We start from the raw sequence: 23,025 nt of genomic DNA, 5'->3' as shown, positions 1-23,025 counted from the left end.
ATTTTCTGGAAACTGCTGCCCTGCTCAATGATAGGTTGAAATTGGGGTGCTCCTCTTAGGAACCAAGGTACCCATCAAGGCTAACTGAAGCACCTCTGCCCTTCTGACTGACAGCATAACACCCAAGCACATGTGCTAGAGGAACAGTGCTTTGTGCTCAGTTCTTTCCTGTGAGCCACAGAGGCCATAGGAGGTTCTTTGCTATGAAGCTGTTTTGTCTCTGGATTGGTCAGCTGATTTCCCATTTCAGCTGGTTAACTGTTCTCAGTGATACAGTTACCTATGTGTGTCTAGCACTGAGGCAACTTTCTCGTAGAGCTGCTATGTGGGTCAAGGAGATTGGCCCTTTCTATTTGGAAGCAGGGAAGGGGACTTCAGTGTGGTGAGTGAGCATCAAGAGGTGTCCTTGGTGTGAAAAGAAGGTACCCACCACAGACGTCCCTATTTTATGAATGTTCTGGCTGGGCAAGTTGAATATGCCAGTTGTTTGGGGAAAGTAACCCATTGAAATAGGACCTGGTCACAATTGCTCCTCCTTTTGGGATAGCGTACTATAGGTGCCAGTCAAATTTTATAATGGTCCCAGTAACTTTGGTGGCTGAACAAGGTACATTTAGTGTGAAATGAGGAGGTCCTATGATGCTTCAGGTTTTGCAAAAGTGATCCTTATTTGAGCATTGTAGAGAAGGGGATAGCTTGGGAAGTCCTTACCCAATTCTCCATCTTAGGGAGCAATCCTGTTGGGATAGGTGGCCGCTTCTGAACTCAGAGGCGACTGCCTATCCAGTGCAGGGCAGGTGGAGCACGGAGAGGATCTCCACACTCTAGCCACCCTGCCTTTTTGGCTAGATGGCTGATTTCAGCTGTCTAGGCACGGGACTGTGGGAGGCTAGACGACACATAGGAAGCATTGTATCGGCACTTCCGCACTCCCCACCTCTCCCTGCCACCAGGAACGCCCCCTTTTGCCCCGCACCACACTGCTGTTCCGAGCCTGGAGCCCCAGGACAACCCATGCCACCTACAAGGGGGAGGGGGCAGTGCGGCGGCGGTTTTCCGGGAACTGACCTCAGAGTGTGGGCTCTGAGGTCGGTTTCTGGAAACCGAAAAATCCTATGGCCATCTAGCCATTGTCTAGCAGCCATAGGATTGTGCCCTTAAATTTTAAATATAATTGAGCCTGTAATGCTATCAAGCTGTTTATATGAAGAAAATGGCTGGTGCAAGTTACTTACATGTTACTCTGTCTTTATAGCAGATTGCAAGAATAATGCTATGGCTTTGGCATCAGGAAGCATCCAAGTAAATGGACATGGGGGACAATCTTCAAAGCCTGTGTTTAAGAGGGGTCCTGGGCGGAAACCCAAGATTGAGACTAACAATAGTAGCTGTGAAGTGGTGCACAAGAAAAGAGGAAGAAAACCAAAAAACCTGTTACTTGCTCAGCAAAAGAATTTAGGGCAGAGTACAATCCAACCTGCTAAAGACTTGAAAACAGAAGAAGCATCTGTTTCTACTGCATGTAATTCTCTCTCTGAAAATAATGTGAAGGAAGATTTGTTACAAAGAAAAGGGCGTGGAGGCAGAAAGCCTAAAAGAAAGCTACAGGCACAGCAGCCAGGATTGGAACATACATTTTCTGCAGACCCTAAGATTCAGACAAGAAGCAGGAGGAAAAGGTCAGATGGACCCACCGAAGAAGAGCCTGAGGAATTTAAAGATTCTGAACCCCATATGAGAACTAGAAACCAGGGTAGGAGGACAGCCTTTTACAACGAAGATGACTCAGAGGAAGAGCAAAGACAGCTGTTGTTTGAAGACACCTCTTTGACTTTTGGGACATCTAGCAGAGGCAGAGTCCGAAAGCTGACTGAAAAAGCAAAGGCGAATCTGATTGGTTGGTAACTTTAGCATTTAAAATGCTAATAAATAGGTACAACTGAGGAATTAGTGGAACTAAGGATATCTGCTTTCTGCTGCTATTTACAGATGAGAATATGTTCTGATTTGGAAAAGGATAGCAAAACAAACTGAACATTTCTTTGAAAGAAGTATGTATTTTAAAAGTTTGCTATTTATTGCCCTCCAAGTAGGTTATGCATTTCAATTCATTTTGTTCAGTTGGTATTGAAGATTGTGTAAATGAAATTCTTGATTTGCAGAAAAGTTACTGTAATTTTGAACAGTACATAACCTCTATTTGATTAAAATAATAGAATTTTTAATGTAACAGGCTGAGAACAGAACTCCTATTTTTGATTGAGCAAAGTACAGTACATTTGTATAGAGTTGTAGTATCTGTGTTTTGCAGGCTATCAGCAGAATATGGCAGTAAATGCCATTGAGAACAAACACAGAATTACCAGACTTTGCTAATAAGATAATGTTTAATTCAGTAGTGATTGGGCACACAGCTTTGTACAAACAAATGTAGTGCAGGTTGTTTTATCTAGGTTCTGCCAGAGAGAGAGAAATCACGATATATAGTTATATATATATAAATATATCCACATTGGAAAAAGTTTGACTAATATGTCTAATTTTTCAGACCCTCATTCTCGTATCAATCAAATCTGTTTATTGTGCCAAAGACTGAGAACCGGTGCAGTGGAAACGTTTTGAGTGTCAGTGAAGCATAGTTTTCAATTATGCGTATGTCTCCCATGTTCAAAATATACATTGTTCTGAAAAATTATCTCTACTTGTACTTCATAGTAAAAACAATTAATGCACTGGTGGGATCCTTTGATGAACGTTTAGGCAAAATTTGTAATTGGGTGAAAGGGTTCAAGGAAGCTGTAGGAAAAGTGTGAGATTCTGATGTTTACGTTATGGTCAGATTGATTGATTGTTTCTACGAACTATGTTAAACTGACTAACATTTCAAAAGAAGTGTATGTGTATGTTGAGTATGTACACAAGCACATAAATATATTCAATATTACCCAGGTATAATTTTTTCAGGACTTTTTAGATAGTACTAGAATATTAAGAATTTTAAAATGTCATACTTTAATTTTAAGGGGAAAATTGGTTATTTTCAATTATTAAAGATAAAAAGGCCAAATCACTTTTTATGCAATCATGTTTTATACAGTGTTCTCATTGCACATTGTTTTTCTGCACTTTTTACAGTATACTTATCAAGCTGACATTAGTCAATATATACATCCTAAAGGAAAATCCCACTTTATGATTGTGCCTTGTATTCTATTATTTTGTGCATCTTTAGTAGACTTAAGTTGTCTATTGTAAATGATAACTATATGACTTAGGGGAATGTATTGCTGTATGTACTGCTATGGAAAAAACCATTTATTTATTTGTTTATGGTACATTTACTTATTTTATACCTTTAAAACAAACTTTAATACAATTTTTATTGTTTAAAAGTATAGTCCAATTTAAAAGAAAACAAAATACATTGTAAAGCAGTTGCATGGTACAAAAATGTAACCAGATTTTTAATGTAATATACACGGGGGAAACAAAAGAGGGTTATTTTTTAAACACCTTGGCCTTGATCTAGATATGCTGGTGTGCAGCAGTGTGCTGCCTCTGCATGCTTACCTACCTGTCCAAAAGATAGGGGAGTGCAGTTTGAAGGGTGAGGATCTGAACCTAACCTTCCATGCTTCCTCCAGTGTAGGTGGGGAGAGGGGCTGAATTCAGTTTTCTACTCCTGCAAATAGATGATTGGCTCTACCAAAGGTTGTGGCACTGACCATCTGTATGTTGCTACATGCAGGGTTTCCAGTCCAGTTTTGAGAAGTGCAGGTAGATTCAGCCTCAGGCACCAGGTGTGCAACACCCTTTTGTGCACACAATTTTCAATTTAGTTGTGCACATACGCAGTCAACTTGCTCACACTGAATGGGCACCTGAGGTGTAACACTAATATTCATCTTGAACCTCACCCCCTGAAAAACGTCAGTCGTGACAACTGGTTCTTAAAATGCATTTCTGATTTTAACCACAAATAGTCATAAGCATAAAGATCATTAACTCTTAGCTGAGGTAGCTAATCATTATAAAGTCACTTTAGGAAATTTGGGGCATGGAAGATTTTATTTTGGCTGACTGCTTAACTGCCATTACTCCCTCCTATGTTTAAAAAAACCATTGCAATTTAGCATTTTTAAGAAAAGTGAACGATCTGGCATAGCTTCATCTAAGATAATGACCTGGTCCCGACAACACAACAGCCCACAGTCAGTTAATTAACCCTCAGGGCGCTGCAGCATGTGCCATCCACCATTATGAATATACAAGCCCTGGCCAGGTGTGCTGTGGCTTGTCATGTCATCCAAACCAGGGCAGCTGGGATTATTTGAGGGTTTAAACCCACTTTATGTTTTAGGCTTTATGCAAGGGTTTAATCCTCAAATAACCCCCACAACCCAGGTTCAGATGATACAATGAGCCATGGCAACCCCCAGCTGGGGTTTCCATATTCATAAAACCGGCTGGCACAAGCCACAGCTCCTCACAGGTAAATTAACCCAATGATGGGCTGTCATGTCATGCAAACTGGCCCAGTATTTCTCCAAATGTTAAATACATGGCAGTGCTCAGAATTCTACTGGCACAAGTCCCCTCTCCATATCTATTTTCATTAGTATTTTAAAGAATAGTACATGACATACCATAATGTTGATTTTTTTTAAATGAGTTTTTGACTTCGACTTGTGTTTCTCAAACAAAACATGCATTCTTACTAATATTGCAGGCATTAAACATGAAAACATTACTACAGACTATGTACATTGATAGAGCTTGTTTCACATTTCACAATAAAAGCATTATAGTAGATCTAAATTGTCCATTTTACGAATCTCAACGTTTATGAAGGCAGTCAATTTCAAATGTCTGATTTCCTGGATATCTGCATTGTAATATAAAAAATTGCAAAGCAATCATGAAACTTTATTGCTGTAGTTACTCCATTTATAACTATGTCTCCCTTGGCATGCTTATGTATATACTTATATACAACAAATATGTATATGTAATGCTAGAGAATGGAATAGTACACCTAACCATCATAGTTTCTGAAAATTACATATTTCAAAACTACAAAAATTGGAAGTCTTCTTTGCAGCACACAAATGTATTCCCCTTTCATGAATAATCTGTACTAGTACTAAGAATTCATGTTGACCGTCTTAAGTTTTCTAACAGTATTTCAGTACTTTATTTTTCTAAATTGGCCTATAAAACTGTTGTTACGCTAGATTTTCTAAATAAGTGATTTAGGGTCCATTGGCTTGACTTAAATTACTGTCATTGGTTGGATTTGACTGATTTGCAAAAATCATATTGTACCAAAACAGAAGAGAGCTTTTTATCTAGCACATTTTAATATGAGCAATAAATACTGGTTCAGGAATGTTGTGATGGAAAAAACTATAATGAAATGTGTTCTGGATAATACTATTTCAAACAAAATTTAATTATTTTATGGCACATTTACATGTAAAATACTACTTAAATGCCATTTCTGTTGATAATTATGGCTGTTCACACAAGCTATTATCTTACAAACTTGGCAGTAATGAAAGCAAATGTTAAATGTGGTCTGCTGATACAGCTTCTGATGTGGGGTGGTCCATTAGTTCCATAATGTTTGTTAAATTACTTCAATATTAACTAGTGGTTACTACACATGTCTTAATAGCAGAGCATCCCATATTTTTGGGGAAATAATTTGTTTTTCACTTTGGTAATAGCTGTCCCCCCATTCTTGTTTGGTATAGCATTGCTTAGCAGATTTTAATTTTGATTGTTTCCCAGGAATTAAGTTTGAATAAGATCAGCCTAATATTGGGTATTAAAACAATGGTCTTCATTGTGCTGTGAGTGGTGATGCAGCTTTACAAGAACCGTCTTCCTATAGCGATTAGACTGCTGTGAGGTAAACCTGCACATATTATTTGTACCATACTGTCAATTTATACATGAATGATCATTCAGTTAACTTAATATTACTTTGGATTAGTCTTTGTAAAATACCATTTGAAAAAAACTCATGCTGCATGAAGTACATATCATCTTTTAAAAATAAATGGGCACATAAATGTATTTTAAGTACATAAGTCATGTGCCATATTACAATACAAATTCAAAGACTCAGTTCGGGTGATTAAACAACCCACGGTTTGTTAATTTTAGGTTGCTTGTGAGTGAACAAGCATGCTGGCTCCAACTGCTCAGTTCCACTTGGCTAAACAACCCAGGAATTGCCGATTTTGGGGTTGTTCGCCATGACATCTGAACATGAAACTCTGGGTTGTTGAGGGAGAAACAACCCAGAGTTTTAACCCAACAACAAACCATGGGTTAAAACTTAACCCAGAGTTCTGGGTCACAGCAAACAACCCAGGAACAGGGCTTTCCTCAGTTGTTTAGCAAAGCGGGAGGAGGCAAATGGTCAGGAGCCAGCATGTTCACTCATTCCGACATGCTCACAAAAAACCTATGGTTTGTTAACCATGGGTTGTTTGATAATGCAAACCAGGTTAATGTATCAGTGTGGGCTTTTGGTTTCACAAGCTTTAGTACATCTGGTTACTTTTCATAGTTAAGGACCCCAACCAGAGCTCCGTGCACATGCAGCTCTTGTGTGTTAATTTCTGGGAAGAAAGCAGATCCCAATGTGCTGAAGAATGTGCATCCTCGACTTTGAAACAAGAGCTCATTTTTCCCCCTAGTGTTCTAACTAATGAAGGTTTAGGGCACAATCTAAGTCATGCTTTGTGGAGCAGCGCATGCAGGAGTTTCCTGCCTCTAATCTCCCCCATCAGCAGACCTCGCACAAGTGGAGAGCTGCACTTGTGTGACAGCTGCATATGTCTCACCGTGTATGTAAGGGACCGACTGGATCGAGCCTTTACTGTACATTTTGTTGTATCTCTTAACCTTGCACTTCATGTAATTGGACCTAAGCATTCATCTGATAAAAGGGCTGTTCAGTTTCTGCTGTAAATAATGTACATGTATGTTTATACTTTTAAAAAATGGTGTACATTTCATATATAGTGGCCAAGTCTGGAAATTATTTCTAATATAACGAAATCTGGTATTGCATTTTTAATGTGTTAACTTTACATAATTTGTATTTTAATCAAGATTTTTAATTACTATTGGAAAAAATCGTGAAGCAAAAAATTTACTTACATAGCTCTCTCTTTTTTTCCTGCTCAGAACATTTTGGAATAGAAGGTACCCTCTGTTTCAGGAAGGTAACATTTACTGGGTGAAATCCAACATAACATTAGTGTAAGAGTTCTTAGTACTGGTGTTGGGTTATTAGTGGGTTTTGTTGTGCAAGCATAACTCAAGTATTGAATTTGCCTATTGCACATAGTTGACAACAGTTTCCACTATGGAAGGGTTTTTGCACTAGTGGACAGACACCATTGGATCCAACCCATTATAGATTTTGGGGTTAAAAAAAATACAATAAAGGAGAGACAGCATTTTGATGACAGTAATAGCATCAGCTATGCTGTTAATAAGACCAAGTCCCAAATGTAAATAATTTAGGAGCCATTTGTGTCTAATTAAATGAAAGTAATCACTTTTCTTTTGGTACAAAAATAATCAAGTGCTAAATATTTGGGATTTTTTTTTTAAAAAAGCAGATAACTGCATCAGGAAACTCCCAAAATACGGTATAAAAATCATTTTTATGTGCATTAAAATACTGCTAAAAATTACTATACCTTGAAAGACAAAATATTAGCACCAAATTTGTAGCCTTGCACAGAAAGCATTTTACATGGTGTATGTATCAGACACACATTTAAAAAGTAAAGGCTGTTGACACACATTTCAAAGTTGCATTTTTGGACCCACAACACTGCAAAAATCTGAAAAGTTCTTGAGTGAATTCTTAAAATCTTGTCACTTAAAATGTTGAGATGTATAATGTACAGCAACTTAAGGAAATTGTTTGGAACATCTTAATTTTGAAACTGACACATTTTAAAGCTATGCTTTTTTTGTACAATATGATGTGAATCCCAAACATAACATACAATTTTACAACAATTTTAGGTTTAATCGAGGTTAGTTTCTCTTTGAAATCTGCTTTATCATGTTATAAAGTACAGTCTCTCACCTGGATGAACAGTGCCCTTTCTTTTTGTACATATTGATTGAAACTTTTATTGTTATGTGAAACACCTATGTTGGTTTTGATGAATAATACTTGGAATCCTTTTATACAAACTAGAATGTATGTGTAAGAATTACTGTCACTGCAATGTAGTAACTACAAACCTATTTTTAAATAAATAGAAAACTCGTTTTTCTAAGCTGTCTGTTTCTGTCATTACCTAGTGTTAATACTTGAAGTACACAAAGGGTTGACTTTTAAGTTCAGCAGAGTTTTAGTGGCAATGGAGGGAAAGGGCAGGCAGCCATTTTCTTCCCTTCCCCCTACAATTCCCAGTGCTGTCTCCCATGCTGTTCCAATGGGTTGAGGAACCTCCTCAGTTCTAAATAGTGTTGGGGCTGCAGGAGGAAGGGGAGACACTTGCTGCCTTGCCCCCTTCCTCCAACGGGAAGCCTCTGCTAGATTCCAGTTCTATCTGTAAACAGAAGGAGCCCTTCTGTTCACAGAAGGGCAAGTCTGGACCCAATGCAATGTTTCCAGCAACTTGTTTTTTATATAAAAGATACATATTGCCAAAGTGAGTAAACTGTAAATACATACATACATAAACTTTCTTGTAGAAGTGCAGTACTTTTACTAATGAAACTGGTTAATTTGATTGCAATCCTTAGATGTGTGTGCAATACAGCATTAAAAATTCTATTGTGTCATACATAATGGTGGCAAATCGTGGGTTAATCCACAATTTACCGCCTTTATGTGCAAACTGCTGCATTATCTAGAGATGTTTATCAAACTTAGTTTCTGTAGGCACATGTTTTTGTAGGTGTACAGACTGGTTTGATAAACCTGATAAAGAATGTGCCCAGAGAATGAAAAACGGAACATTAAAAGCATGCTCTTAGTAGGACTAGTTGCCTCTGCTTTATGGCACTGGGATGCAGTCTACCAATATTCCTGGTTCCTGGGACCAGCACCAATGTTAATGATGAATGTGGGAACACCTACCTTCTAGCAGTAGTATCCACTTTACTGATAGTTTTTAAGACTCCAAAAACCCCTCTTTATAGTCCTCAAGGACTCCCTCTTCCATTTTGGGAAGCTTAAGGAAAATTGGTATTTAGGATTGCACTTACCAAGACAATAACTTAAAATGGGACAGTGATATTATTTATCAAGGACCTAGATTCTAGGTGAATGAGAAGTTTCCTTCAAGCAGATTAAGGGTGCTTTCTTTCAGGTTGATCATGCTTTAAACAGTACGCCTTCCTCCTATAAATCTAAATATCCAGGAGTTAGCTTTAATTATTGAAATTCAAGAGGTTTTTGTTTTGGTGTTCTTTCTCTGTTTGAACCTTTATCAGATTTTCAACCATCCCTACAATGCTACTTCATTGAGCATAATAAATAGGGCTTCCGAGGCAGGCCTGATTCAGCTGGGGCTGATTTGGGGGGCCCTGACCCACCTCGGCTTATGAAGCTGAAGTGGGATTCAGACATCTGAATCCCACGTTGCCCCCCCCCCCAATGCCTCCCAGCTCTTTACTTGGGCCCTTGTTTCATGGGGTGGGGGGAGCCGCCACTGTCACTGCTGCCAGGGAAAATGCTGCCTGTCAGAGCCTGCCAACCGCTGACAGGCATGAGGGCAGGATTTGCCCTCCAACTGCACTTTCTCCCTTCCTTGGAAGGAGGGGAGGGCACCCGGTTGGAAGCCAACTCCTGCCAATGAGGGTGGGCTGCTGCTTCCAGCTCCTAGGCCCTCTGGATGCATGCCTGCAGCAGTCTTGTTCCAGGGAATGGGGGAAGCCATTTCCCCATTTTTGTGTCTTGGCTGTGCTCATGAGTGGCAGATGCATGATTTTTCTGGTTCAGTCCACGGAGGGAAATGTGCTCTGTGTTTGGATGGTGGGTTGGGGGATTTGCTCTGCAAAAACCATATGAAATCAAGAGGATCCCTGCCAAAGATAGGTGCTCTTGTGCTGTGGCTGCACCCATGAATCCCATGGTGGATCCATTTCAGTCCACTGAGGCATTGGATGGTGGTTTTGCGGGTCTCCCCTTTAAAAAGTCATATGAAATCATGAGGATCCCTCTTCGATTTTATGGATCCTCATTTTACCCAGTCCCCATAGCACACGCTTTCTTCTTGGCTTCATTCTGCCAAAGGAGAATGGGAAGGGTTAAGGCTTCCTCTGCCATGCCTGGCAGAGACTGGGGCAGTTGCTCCCAGTGGCTACGACTAGAGCGGAGAAATGCCATGGAGCTTCCCTCTCAGCTCCCGTCCTATCCTGCTGCCGCCATCATTGCACATAATGGCAGCTTGTCAGGGCAGCAGGAGGCTGCTCAATGATCAGGTGGCTCGTGTACCCCAATGGATCGTCTTCCACCCCACTTTGGAGACCACTGCTCTAGCCAAATAACTTTCAGATAGTCCTACCCAGTAACACCACCTCTCTCACAATGTGCAAATGGAGGCTGACTCACAGTTCTGGAGTACTTCTGAGTAGCCAATGCCCAACTGAGCTGCTGCCAGTAGGCCAGGAGGAGCACCAGATGTAATTTTCACCTCTCCATCCTCCTTTTACAAAATGGGCCTCTGAGCCTGCCTAGAGACAGCATGCTGCTTAGGGGTGGTGGAGAATTCTGCCACAGACTCCAATGAGGCCGAATTCTTTAGAATCCAGCCCCCTGGAGTCCGTGGCGGAACGGACCATTCCCCCCTGCCACCCCGTGAACTTCATCCCGGATGGACCCTACCTGGCGCCGTCTGGGTCTGTCCGCTGAGTCCTTGCATCTGCTGCCAGTGTGCGGATGCAAATGGCGTCTGGCATAGTGGACACCATTTGCGTCCCTGGTCTTTTCGTGATAGGCTATGTAAATATTTACATAGCCTATCATGGCAAAGGGCAGGGGTGCAAATAGCATCCACTATGCCTTTTGCATCGCTGCTCCATTCATGATAGGCTACGTAAATATTTACGTAGCCTATCGCGAAAGGACCAGGGACGCAAATGGCGTCCACTACGCCAGATGCCATTTGTGTCTGCACACTGGTAGGGCAGCGGACGCAAGTCCGGCTGTGGATGGGCCTGGCCGGCAGCTCCGCAGACTCGCTGCGGAGCGGAGCCGGCCAGGGAGGATTCTGGGGAGAGGAATGGTTTGCCTCCCCTCCCACGGACCCCCCCCCAGGCAGATCGGTGAGTGGGGTTCATATACCCCTAGTGCTGCTGGGGCTGGAGAGGCCATAGAATTTCTCCTATTCTGGTCTCTCCTCTTCCTGCCCACCAGAACAACTGCTTTTCTCTCCCTGCAGGCCTCATCTACAACCTCAGGAAGCAACCAGCAGAGTTCTTTCTTCACCAGCCGTGAGGGGGCAGGGTGGGGGGACTGCAGCTTAGAGACCCCCCTCCTGATGTAGCAGTGTCTTTGGCTTGGGGAGGAAGACTGAACAATCCTATGTTCCCTGGGAGAGGACCACAGGTTTGCTCTCTCCAAGTCCTTTTCACCATGTGAGCAGCCAACTTCAAGTGTTGGGATAGAGTAGATTCTGAGGAGTGTAGGCTGTACTTTCATTTTGCTTAAATTGTTTTTTCTAAATGTAGTTGGAGAATGCTATTTAGTTATGGGCTATGATGGGTGTGGAATGTGTGACCTCCAGATGTTGTTGGACTCCAAATCCCATTAACCTAGCCAGGGATGATGGGAGCTGTAGTCTAACAACATCTAAAGGGCCACCAGTTCCTTATCCCTGCTTTTTAGTGCTACATATATTTAGGTGCCTTGAATTCATTCTTTCATTTATTATTATTTATTATATTTCTATACCGCCCCATAGCTGAAGCCCTCTGGGCAGTTCACCAAAATTAAAATTATTGGATCACAGCAATCTGCAAATTATCTATTACATGGCTAGTTATGAAACCTTTGTGATGTATACCTATAGTCATGGCTGTTTTATATGTTGTGATAGTGCAGGATAGCCCCAGAATATAAATGGGCACAGAATTCAACTTTCTGAGAATCTTACTTTTCATGTTTAAAAAAATAAACAGGAGACAGCTTCTAGGCCTTACAGTTGTAAAGATATCCTTGAAAGTGTATAGGGAATTAGGTTGCGGTACCCTGCATAATTTTGTTTCCCTGCTCCAAGTACCAAAATCAGACTTAAGTCCTCCAAAAAGTAGCAAGTGGCAGAATCAAGTATGCAAAATTTGTACAGTTCATATAAGTCACGGAATTACAACTTTTAAAAAATCAGACATTACATACAGACCATCCTGTAGCTTTTTAAATACAAAGTACTTCTGGTACCCTTTAAACAAACGATGCATTCCTTACTCAGGTAAGGTGTTAATGTATAATTCAGTCTTTGACAGTTGGCCCACTGTCTTACCTCCTGGAAACTTTTAACGAGTTTTTCACAGTAAGGCAGTTTTACAGTATTTCCAGCCCATATTTCATTCATTATTTCCTAACACACAGTAGTTCTGCTCAGGAAATTTCTCATGTCTGACAGTAAATGACAATTCCTTCTCGCCTTGGGAGGCGAGATATTCCTGGCATCCAAGGAAGTTTTTCCCTGATCTAACCCCTGCGACAGAGATTTCCTGGATTATGTTAAGGGAAGTAGTTAAGGAAACTCATCTAGTCAAATTAGAACTAAAAAGATTCAACATAGTCCATGGGCTATCTTTCTACTGGGCTCCTGTTTTGATAGAGTACAAAACTTATTAGTTACATAGTTGTTATATTTCTCCCCTTCCATACACCAAATTCATTGTAAGTCTCACCAAATGCTATTGGCCTGGTGTACGCTATTGAATGGTATCTTACACTGTATAGGAAACATGAACTCCCCTTAATGATGTTTTGAACAAAATATTTTTTGAATACATTGAGTATTCATTATTGAATACAATCTTGAGAGTAAGAGGAGACTAGGATAAAGCTGTTGTATAAAGAAAAATATTTTATATGAAAAAATAACAGCTTGCTTTGGACTCATAATACATGCACAGTTCTGGGAGATACATGGACTTCTGTGTGACTACCAGCATCTATTCACTTCCAGGTGTTGGAATAATCCACATGCACAGTAAGAGCCCCTACTTGCTATAATAGGAGGTAATTTGCAAGTTTACCTTTTAGGTAGCTACAAGCCAATTTCTCAGCAATGGTGATAAGTGTTGTCCTAAAAGGCAGGAATCTACTGCAGGGGAATTGTAGTGAACTCTAGGAAAACTTGGCTTGCTGAAATACTGGCAGGAGTGGGTACACTTAAAAATCAGTTTAATTAGCATTTTCTCTATTGTACTACAATTGTGAGTAAAGAAGTTTGTTTTCTGCTAGCTTTGGATAAAATGTCTAACAAAAACTTAGCAACCTAAAAGGAAAAGTATATCCCTTTCAAAACATTATATAAACTAGTAAACCATCAGGCACTGAATGTTAATAGGCTCTTGTCTGATAATGTTATTAACACAGAACTATGGGTTAGATCCAGACTTGCCTTTCCGTAAATGGAAGGGCTCCTTTTGTTCGCACAGGGAACCAGGATCTAGCAGAGACTTCCTGCTGGAGGAATGAGGCAGGCAGAAATTATCTCTGTTCTCCATTTCCCCCTGTAGCCTGCCTGAAAAGCTGTTCTGGGGGTCTCCCTCTGGAACAGCATGGCAGGTGGCACTAGGGGCTGCATGGGGAAGGGGCAGTCAGAGAAAATTGCTGCCCAGCCTCCTTCCTCCACCACCAACAGAACTCTGCTGAGCACAAGTCTGGATCCAAACCAGTGTTGTTGTGGCTAGGCTGTTTGAAGACATTTCTTCTTCAAGTACTTGAAAGGTTGTCACAGAGAGGAAGGCCAGGATCTCTTCTTGATCATCCCAGAGTGCAGGACACAGAATAATGGGCTCAAGTTACAGGAAGCCAGATTCCGGCTGAACATCAGGAAAAGATTCCCAACTGTTAGAGCAATACGACAGTGGAACCAATTTCCTAGGGAGGTGGTGGGCTCTCCCACAGTGGAGGCGTTCAAGTCGAGGCTGGACAGCCATCTGTCAGGGATGCTCTGACTTGGATTCCTGCACTGAGCAGGGGCTTCCAACCCTACTATTCTATGACTCTATAAACTACTTTGTAGTACTATAAGGAACTCAGCACGATGAATTTTATTTCGAAAAGTAGTGTACCAAGCAAAAAGTATTTCTAAGCAAATAAAACAATTCTAGCAAATGGTATATTAAGTAAAAGGGTGATTCTATGTATGTTTTCACAAACACACACCAACTGGATCCAAACTTACTACTCAATTAATGGAAGAGCTTCTGCTCATGGAAGAAGTCCTTTGTGAACACATGAGCTTCTGTGAGCAGAACATTTCTTTCAAGAAAGGAGTGGTAAGTTTGGATCTAATCCACTGAGTTCACTGCAGGTGATGCCCAAGGGCTCCTGTCAGTTACAGTTTCATGGAAGCATTAAAACATATGAATAATGTCATGGTCGCTTTAATTTTTTGATCATGGAAAATTCAAGTTGAGCTTCTTAACATTTTTCTTCCCAGAGGAAAACAAACAAAATTCAGAAAAAAAAAATCAGTTCACATTTAGAAGAGCTGCTTTTTTTCTCTTCCTCTCCCCCTTTATTTCAAAAACAGCAAATATCCTTGAGGAAACATAGATAGTGGCATTTTGGAGTCTCTGCTGCAAACTCAGTGAGTCTGGACAGCTGGCTATATGATTTTCAAGGTGGCCTTCCCACTCCTTTGCTTCCTCTTCTCTTATTAGTAAAGGCTTCCCCAGGGACTGGCCAAACATCTGGCAGACTTCTTGAGCTTTTTGCCGGGCACTCCCAGCAGCAGCAAGACAGACCTGACGCCTAGAAAGAAACAAGTAGGGAGACTTCGCTAACTGAGCCACAGGATGTAATTTCCCATTAAATCCTTTAATGAGTGCAGCAACTATTTATTTTATTTACTTACTTTATATTCTGCTTTACAAAGTCAAAATCCTTCACAAAATGACTAACAGCACAACCAAATGCCCGTCTATTCAGAAGTAAGTCCAGCTAAGTTCAATGGGACTTACTTTCAGGTAAGTGTGTACAGAATTGCAGCCTCAAGGTATCTGTAGACTACACTTCAGTGTTATGCAATTATGTACATGTGCAACCATTTCAATTTTTCCTTAGCATTGACTGTTTAAAAAGGGAGAACCAAAAAAAAAGCTAAAGTAAATTTAAGAACTAGTGCCTGTGTTTCCTTTCTTTCCTCCTCCCTCCCCATCCCTTTTTTCTTTTGTGTCATGTTTTTAGATTCTAAGCCTACGAGCAGGGATTGTCTTACTAAGCTGCTCTGGGATCCTTTTAGCTAAAGGGCAGGGTAAAAACCCTTTAATAAATAAATATATATAGCTGCAGTTATTTTCATAATCTGTTGTTAGCCAGGCCTCTTCCTTACCTTAATTACTCAGTAAAGCACTACATACTGATACATACAGCTTGTTATCAAAAGGGACATATTCCCATTAAATTCAGAACTTCTAGAAGGAAGGGAGGCAGAAGAGAATCCCTGCTTCGCTATTTTACAGCCACCACTCAACAGTGGAAATGATATCCTCCTGCCTTTCCAACAGGGAAGGTGCTGGTGGGTGAAAGCATTTGCCTCCATCCAGTTGGCATGGTGTATGTCTGAACCTGGAAACCACCGTTTTTTGCTTGGCTATCAAGGCCAGGCCTGAATTGTAGACCCCTGAATTAGGAACATGTTTATACTGCCAGTAATTTTCTTTGGCCTGAGCAACAGAATAGCAGCTTTAGTTATTTATGAGGGAACAGGGATTCATTGTGCCATTGGTAATTCCAGCCAGGGAAACTCAGCTTCCTGAGAAGAGGAAGAACAAAGAATAACTTACCGAAGGGCATCTACAGTCTCCATTGTATGGTAAAAGTGAGGTGGGCTGATGATGACAGAACTATCTAGCTTCTCAACAAGAAAGTTACAAACATCTTGCATTTTCCCAAAATCACTGAATGTAATGCAGACCTGTATTTGAATGTAAACATTTGGAAGAGTTTTAGTGCCTCACTTGCAAATTGACTAAAAACTAATATACATGATTAAAATATGCATTCTTCACAAGATCCAAAATATTTGAGATGTTATAATCTATTATCAAAATATGAAACTACCATTTTCAACTGTTCTATTTTTATTAATGTTCTTTTTAATAAGTATGTTTGTCTTATAAAAACAGAACAAAAATGCAAAAAAATGGATTTTGTATAAAGAGTTATATATTTCAAGCAACTAGCAACACCATCCTATACATGTCTACTCAGAAGTAAATCCTATTGAGTTCAAGGGGACTTATACCCAAGTAAGCATGTTACAGGATTGTAGCCCAAGGCAAAGGCTGAAATCCTAAACACAATTCCCAGAAAGCAAGCTTTTCTGAACTATACAGGGCAAGGTTCAAAGTGAACATTTTATAATTGCTAAGTATGTTGCATGTTTCAATTACTACTTTCATGAATAACTTATACCTCATCGTAACTATAACTATACCACACCAACTTTACTTCATCTTAAAGCAGGGGTAGGCAGAAGGTAATTTGGGATCTACCAGTAGATCTCTGTATGATTTTTAAAAAACAACTAAAAAGCTTGTATTTTTCTGTGAAAGGAGTTATTACCTTGGTTCTGGGATGAGTCACAAATTGGGGGGGGGATTCCTTAATTATTTAGAGTATATACACCTGCTTGACCCACTATTGCATGTGGCTCCAGCTGGTGCATCTCAGAGTTTTAATAAAAAGCCTATAAGCCTGAAGCCTATCCACTCCCTGTAATAAACCATGTTGTAATGCCACTACAGCTTTCTATGGCTGTTAAGAAGGTATTGCAGTAAAATGTTTTAGAAGTGGGGTGGCAAACAGATTATATGCAAATGCACACACACAAGTAGTAATACGTGGAGGGAGCAATCCTACTGGGATAGGCGGATGCCTCTGAACTCGGAGGTGACGGCATATGCAATGCAGGGCAGGAGAAGCGCGGAGGGGATCATCCCCTCCATGCTTCAGCTGCCCTGCATTTGTGGCTAGACAGCCAATTTCGGCTGTCTAACTGCGGGAAGGTGGAGTGGGGGAAGCGGCTGTCAGATGACAGGTTGGATGTGTCATACTAGCATTTCCCCCTTCCCCACCCCAGAACGTCCCCAGAATGCCTTTTTTGCTGGTCTGTGCTCCTCTTCCGAGCGCGGAGCTGTTCCACACTGCCTACGAGGAAGCACGGGGTGGGGAGGGAGGTCAGTTCCCAGAAACTGATGTATCCTATGGCCGTCTAGCCACTGACTAGTGCCCATAGAATTGCGCCCTATGCTATTGCAGTAAAGCACCTTTTGAAGCCTTGCTAAACCACAGTACATATAGGTAATTAGTTTGCAGAAGAAGCATTACGAATCTTTGCTTTGAGAACCTAATATGCCTGGAATGTTTAGGCGACTAGTCAAGCAGCACAATTTAAATATTATTTTTAACACAAGTACTTATAAAAACTGCAGACACCATCTAAATTAATATTAAGCTTTTTTTTCTTCAACACTGTGGGTTAAATCCAAACAACTTTGAGCAGAAGGAAAATAACCACTAGCACTATTCCCACAAGTACTTGCACAAATGTTCATGCTATAATAGGTAGGATCTATACTTGAGAAAGTGGTTCGCAGAAGAACATCTTTGGATCTAGTATCTGGTGACAGCCATAACCTTAGGGACCTATCAGAGGGATTTTTAGTTTATGCTGAAGCTGATAGGGGAGGTTCCTTAAAAGACAGTCGTTTGCCTCCAAGTGACAGGCATTTTGAGGTGGGGCACTTTCCCTTGTAAGAATCTGCACCGAAGCCTAGTTTCACACACCTCTAATAGCAGTGTTTATCCATTAACTGTAAGTGCATGACTCACGAATGTAACTTGCCACCCTTATTTTATGTTACTTCTGCTCCAGTTAATATGGTGTTAGAAATGTATTGCCAGTGCTCATACTTAAAATACTTGCCTCTGCTTCCATCTTATAAGCATTGTCTATTCTACTGAAGTTTTTTGTCACAGTCACATTGTTCTCCTAGGACAAAAACAACAATTTAAAGTACAATACTCAAAAGATAATGCTCTTTGGTACCATTATGATTGATTAACCTGGTATTGAATAACAAAGTATGGCAGCATATTTCAAGGTAAAAATTAAGGAACTTAGGTTTTGTAACAATGAGAATGGATTGGATCCAGACTTACTCACAGTTACTGTAGACCCACTGAAATCAATGAGACTTAAATTAGTCATAACGAATTTATGACCCATTGATTTCAATAACTCTGCTCTAACTAGACTCTAAATCTAGATCCAACAGTAAATCTTGTCTTGGCCAATGTTCTTCCTTCTGTTAGTGTAGATATTACTACAGGTTGTATTAACACAAGCACAATTTGAGCATGATATTATTACTAAAATCTACTACCGCATAAATTTATTTTGTTTACATTGAACATAATCAGCAATTAAAAACAACTGTCAAAAAGCATGCCTTGAAATACTGTAGTATCAGTAGCACTTCAAAATATATTACTTATCATATAAAGTCCTGATGATCCACAAATGTGCTCAGTTTGAGATACAAGTAATGTGCAATTTTATTGCCCATTAATACCAGTAAGAAATAGATTCAACTTATAGAAATAATTAAACATAATACAAACTTCCTTTAGGATAAATATTTTGAAGTTGTATCAGGAAATATGAGATCAACATGAATTCAAATCACTGGCTGATACTTTTTACTTCAATGCTTTTTAACCCAAAATTGCTTTCTGTAATGGGTAAAAATACTGTCCTCATGTGGTCTTACATATCACTACAACTTGGAAACATAGGTAACAGCTGATACTATTGAACATTTTCAAAATTTTGGGCAGAAATTAAGTTTTGTCATCACTTCCAAATGAAGCCTGGTAGAAAATACATTTATTTCAGTAGTACATGCATATGCCTTTATAAGACATTCAAATGGAAAATTTAACACATAATTTGATTTCCCCTTGTTATATTCCATCCAGAGTAATCTAGACATTCCTGTTACTTTAAAGAACAACTTGCCACTATCAGCAACACAGATATAGAAATGATCATACTAAATTTGCTTAGCTTTTATTTTTTAACTATAGCAAACCAGCCGATTTTAATGTATGATTATGGCTACAGCTTCAGGGTTACTCCATCAACTCTGCTCGGAGGCCCATTCAATTTGGCTCCCCCTTAAGAATTTCCATTCCAGCAGGTCATTATAAGAACCCTTGTGTAACTTTAAGAACAGGTGCCTGAGTTTGCTAGTTTCCCTTTTCAGTCCTCATTCCTTTTTCATTTTGTGCCATGTCTTTTAGACTGTAAGCTTGCTTGCAAGGGCTGCCATGTTTTTACTGATCTTATATGTACTCTGGGAGCGTTTTGAGCTGAAGAGCAGTGTAGACATGCTTTAAATATAAAAAATACTCTCAAGATATTTGCCTCAGTTTCATAAAAGAGAATTCTTTTAAGCACTAAATATTCATCTGCTCAAATGAATAAACATATGTTCTATGGAATTCATGGGAAAGTCCCTAAACGTGTAATATTAGATACACAGTAATTAAGAGGGATATACATGTTGCATTAACATGCATAATATCTGTTACTAGGATACTGTTACTGACCACAGCTGGTTTGTAAAGTCACAGCTGCTTCATAGCTCCACCCATTTTGGCTTGACACTCAAGTGCTTAAAACTTGATATAGGGAAAGTGACCTGGAAAAACAGTTAACTTTCCATATAAGTAGATAGATATAAATCAGCTCTGCAACTATCAGCTACTTTAGCAGATTTGGGACATCAGTGCAGGCCGAAGTACTCCACACATTGGGTGAGTTTGCACATCACACTAAGCCACCCTGAGAATAAGCTTCAGTGGGTGGGCGGCTTGTCAGTTACTCCTGACAGATTGCCTGCTTGATGGCTTGCTTCTTGCTCTCTCCTCCCCACCCCTCTTGTCAATGTCCTTGTCAATTTCATCCTCCACTTTGGAGGTTCCCTTGCTAGTGAACACCTTTTTTTGAAGGCTGCTTCACCTTTTAATGAAGTAATAACACCTGACCCTAAAGCTCCTTCTCTCCTGCAGTCCCCTGCCACTTTCACCTGCCCCCCCTTCCTGCTTGTCACTTCCCTCCATTGGTCTCTGCCAGATGTACATGCTAGCTGTCAGATGTACATGAAATTATACAAAAGTGAGTAGGATTGCTACCTATACACACATTTCAAGGCAAAAAAGGGACTGAGTGGGTAAAGATATGAAAATTTCAAGATGGACATGTGAGGCAGATTGCTAACAATATGCAAATTTCATGGCAGAGCAGTAAAATGGAGGGGAAACTTACGCAAAATTCCTGGTATCACACACCCAGTCCTGCGCACACCCCCCCCCCAAACCAACAAGTTGCCTATGTGTAGCAATCCTGCCCCTAAATTGTGGTTTGCACAATCACAGCAGGGAAAAACAGCCATGGTGGCTTATTTCTCCTGCCAGAATTACCTTCACAGGTGCTGTATATTGTACAAACCAGCCAGGGTGGCTTGTTGCCAGGGTTAACAAGCCATCCCAGAACCCTAAAAGAGCCCATGGGTTTGGGGTAGCTTGTTAACCATGGCAAGAAGTCACCCTGGCTGGGCTTCCACAACACAAGAAGCTGTACCAGTGAGGGAAATTATGCAAATTCAGCAGTGAGGGTAATTATGGGGAGTGCAGCAGGGGAACAAGGCTTATTCCCTTTGCCGTGATTGTGCGAACCGGGCTTGACATCTGAAGGGTTTAATTTGAAGTTAAGTCTCAGTCCATCCGTCCCCACCCTCGAGCTCACTCTTCGAATTGGCGGCATGTTGGATTATAACTGCAGAGCCTCAGCTTCATGTCTCCTCTCGGACACGAAGCTCCCTGGGCCAGTCACCCTACCGCACAGGGCTGTTGTGAGGACCAAACCGGGGGGGGGGGGGCATGAGTGTTGTCCAGAGCTCCCTAGCGACAGGCAAGGCAGAAATGTAATAACTGTAGAAAGGTTTAGTAACTGGATTCGCTGTGACGAAGGATAACAACGCGCTGGTTATTCTACCCGACACGGTTCGCCCGAGGGGGCGGCTTCTGAGGATGCCAAGGCTTCTCCCTAGAGGGGCCCTTTTCGGGTCCAAGGCGCGGACGGGCATCACGGCACACGCCCTGCGGGAACCAGCGGGGAGGCGAGCGGGGCGAGCCGCTGAGGCTGCGCGGGGCGCTTCGCCTACCCACCAGGATCCCTCCGCGCTGCCGGGCGGCCTGGACGATGTAGTCCAGCCGCCGACTCACGCTGCTCCGCGCTGCGCCGGCCTCCCCTTTCCTGCTTCCGAGGTGAACCGTGACTTTTGCCCGGTCCGGGCTGGCGCTGAGCTCCGCGCTGCCGCTCACGTGGACCTCCCTCCCGGGCGGCAGGAGAGGCGCGGAGATTCGTCTTCCGCCTTCCCCTGCGGCTCCCGGCGGCCCGTCCTCCCGGCTGTCCGGCACCAACTCCGCAAACACCCGAGCTGGAGAGAGCGGCGGCAACGGCATCCCGCCGAGGGTTGGAAAAGACGGGACCGTTAGCTCCATAGCAACGAACGGCGCGCCGCAAGCCCTTCTCTCCCGAAGAATTATGGGCAATGTAGTTCTCGGGGTGAGACGATCACGCGAGCTGGCTGGCTGCAGCCTGTAGGTAACCGCGTCGCTATAAGGAGGCGTGAAGGGTCTCTCACGTGATCCCTAGCGCTGAGTGCGCCTTCCCCTGCGTTCGTCGTTTCGGGCACTGCGGCTGAGGGACGGAATGTGTTAGCTAGCTCCAGTGGAGGCTGGTGGCTCCGATTTCGGTGGGGGCTTTATATTCATTCTCGGTTTCAGTCAGAAGCAGCCAGAACTCTAAAGAAGGCACCGAGCCCTGGCCCCCAAATAGGTTCAGTACCTTAGATAGCTCCTTTAGAGTTTTGGCTGGTTTCTGACTGAAACCCAGAGTGGATTTACAGCCCCACCGAAGTAAGTGGAGGCTGGTGGCTGATTAGTGCTAAATGCTGGCTTAGCTTTTGCCTTTAAGGCTGCAATCCTGTACCGTTTACCTGGGAGTAACACAGTGGGCGGTGCCAGCTCCAGGTTTTGTGGCGCAGAGTGGTAGGCGGCAGTATTGCAACCAAAACTCTCCCCACGACCTGAGTTCGATCCCAGCGGAAGCCGGGGCTCGGGTAGCCGGCTCAGGTCGACTCATTCTTCCATCCTTTCGACGTCGGTGAAATGAGTACCCAGCTTGCTGGGGGAAAAATAGTAACGACTGGGGAAGGCAATGGCAAACCACCCCGCTAGAGTCTGCCATGAAAACGCCAGCAAAAGCGGCGTCCCTCTAGGAGTCAGCAATGACTCGGTGCTTGCACAGGAGGAACCTTTCCTACCTTTTCCTGGGAAAAACACTTTCAATAGGTCCCCTACCTTGGAGAGTCCCCCTTAGAGAGTCTGCCTTCTCTGAGCTGCCTTAGAGAGTTTGCCTTCTCTGGGCCAGAGGCAAGTGAACGAGCAGATTGCAATGGACAAGAGGAGGCGCAAGTCCAGAGGGTCCTCGTTAGTGGCCTCTGGTGGGATGTGGGCCCTCGGCAGGTGCCCAACCATGCCTACCCTTGATGCTAGCCCTGATAGTGGTGCTTGTTTCTGAGTAAACATACATAGGATTGCTCAGTAAAGCTCATGTGCTTTGGAACAGCGAGTTCCGTTATCAGTACATGGGGTTTCTTGTTAGTCTCTTATCATGGATTATTAGCAGGTATCTGAATTTTTGGCTAGCCCTA

General features: G+C 41.9%; 2 protein-coding genes and 1 long non-coding RNA gene across 9 annotated transcripts in view; 2 read left to right on the top strand and 1 right to left on the bottom strand.

Moving 5' to 3' along the window:
- The window catches only part of PHIP (PHIP subunit of CUL4-Ring ligase complex), a 121,922-nt gene extending 113,604 nt beyond the window's left edge, over positions 1-8,318 (top strand). For 3 of the 6 annotated variants that reach the window (XM_084826952.1, XM_084826950.1, XM_084826954.1), the window contains exon 40: positions 1,256-8,318. In XM_084826952.1, coding sequence (XP_084683078.1) covers positions 1,256-1,905 — 650 coding nt within the window. In that variant the 3' untranslated portion in view covers positions 1,906-8,318. The remainder of the gene's footprint in view (positions 1-1,255) is intronic. The other 3 variants (XR_014786602.1, XM_084826951.1, XM_084826953.1) reach the window with 3 other exon arrangements.
- Positions 8,319-13,075: 4,757 nt separating this feature from the next.
- On the bottom strand, positions 13,076-21,846 carry IRAK1BP1 (interleukin 1 receptor associated kinase 1 binding protein 1). 2 transcript variants are annotated; one of them, XM_084826956.1, is made up of 4 exons: positions 21,476-21,846; positions 18,168-18,233; positions 16,024-16,154; positions 13,076-14,989 (listed from the first exon to the last, which is right to left on the bottom strand). In XM_084826956.1, exons 1-4 carry the CDS (start codon positions 21,809-21,811, stop codon positions 14,707-14,709), a joined length of 816 nt encoding a protein of 271 aa, XP_084683082.1. In that variant the 5' UTR covers positions 21,812-21,846; the 3' UTR covers positions 13,076-14,706. The 2 variants fall into 2 exon arrangements, with proteins under 2 accessions (XP_084683082.1, XP_084683083.1); XM_084826957.1 differs by having other exon boundaries at positions 21,533-21,846.
- Positions 21,397-23,025, top strand: part of LOC146359279 (uncharacterized) — a 220,857-nt gene continuing 219,228 nt past the window's right edge. The window contains exon 1 of the long non-coding RNA XR_014786603.1: positions 21,397-21,910. This is a non-coding gene — a long non-coding RNA (uncharacterized LOC146359279). The remainder of the gene's footprint in view (positions 21,911-23,025) is intronic.

Source organism: Heloderma suspectum, chromosome 1 (genome assembly GCF_057233095.1).
Source record: "Heloderma suspectum isolate Gila_16-S chromosome 1, 16-S_ref, whole genome shotgun sequence".
NCBI classification, from domain to species: Eukaryota; Metazoa; Chordata; class Lepidosauria; order Squamata; family Helodermatidae; genus Heloderma; species Heloderma suspectum.
This window is presented reverse-complemented; position numbering and strand designations above follow the sequence as displayed.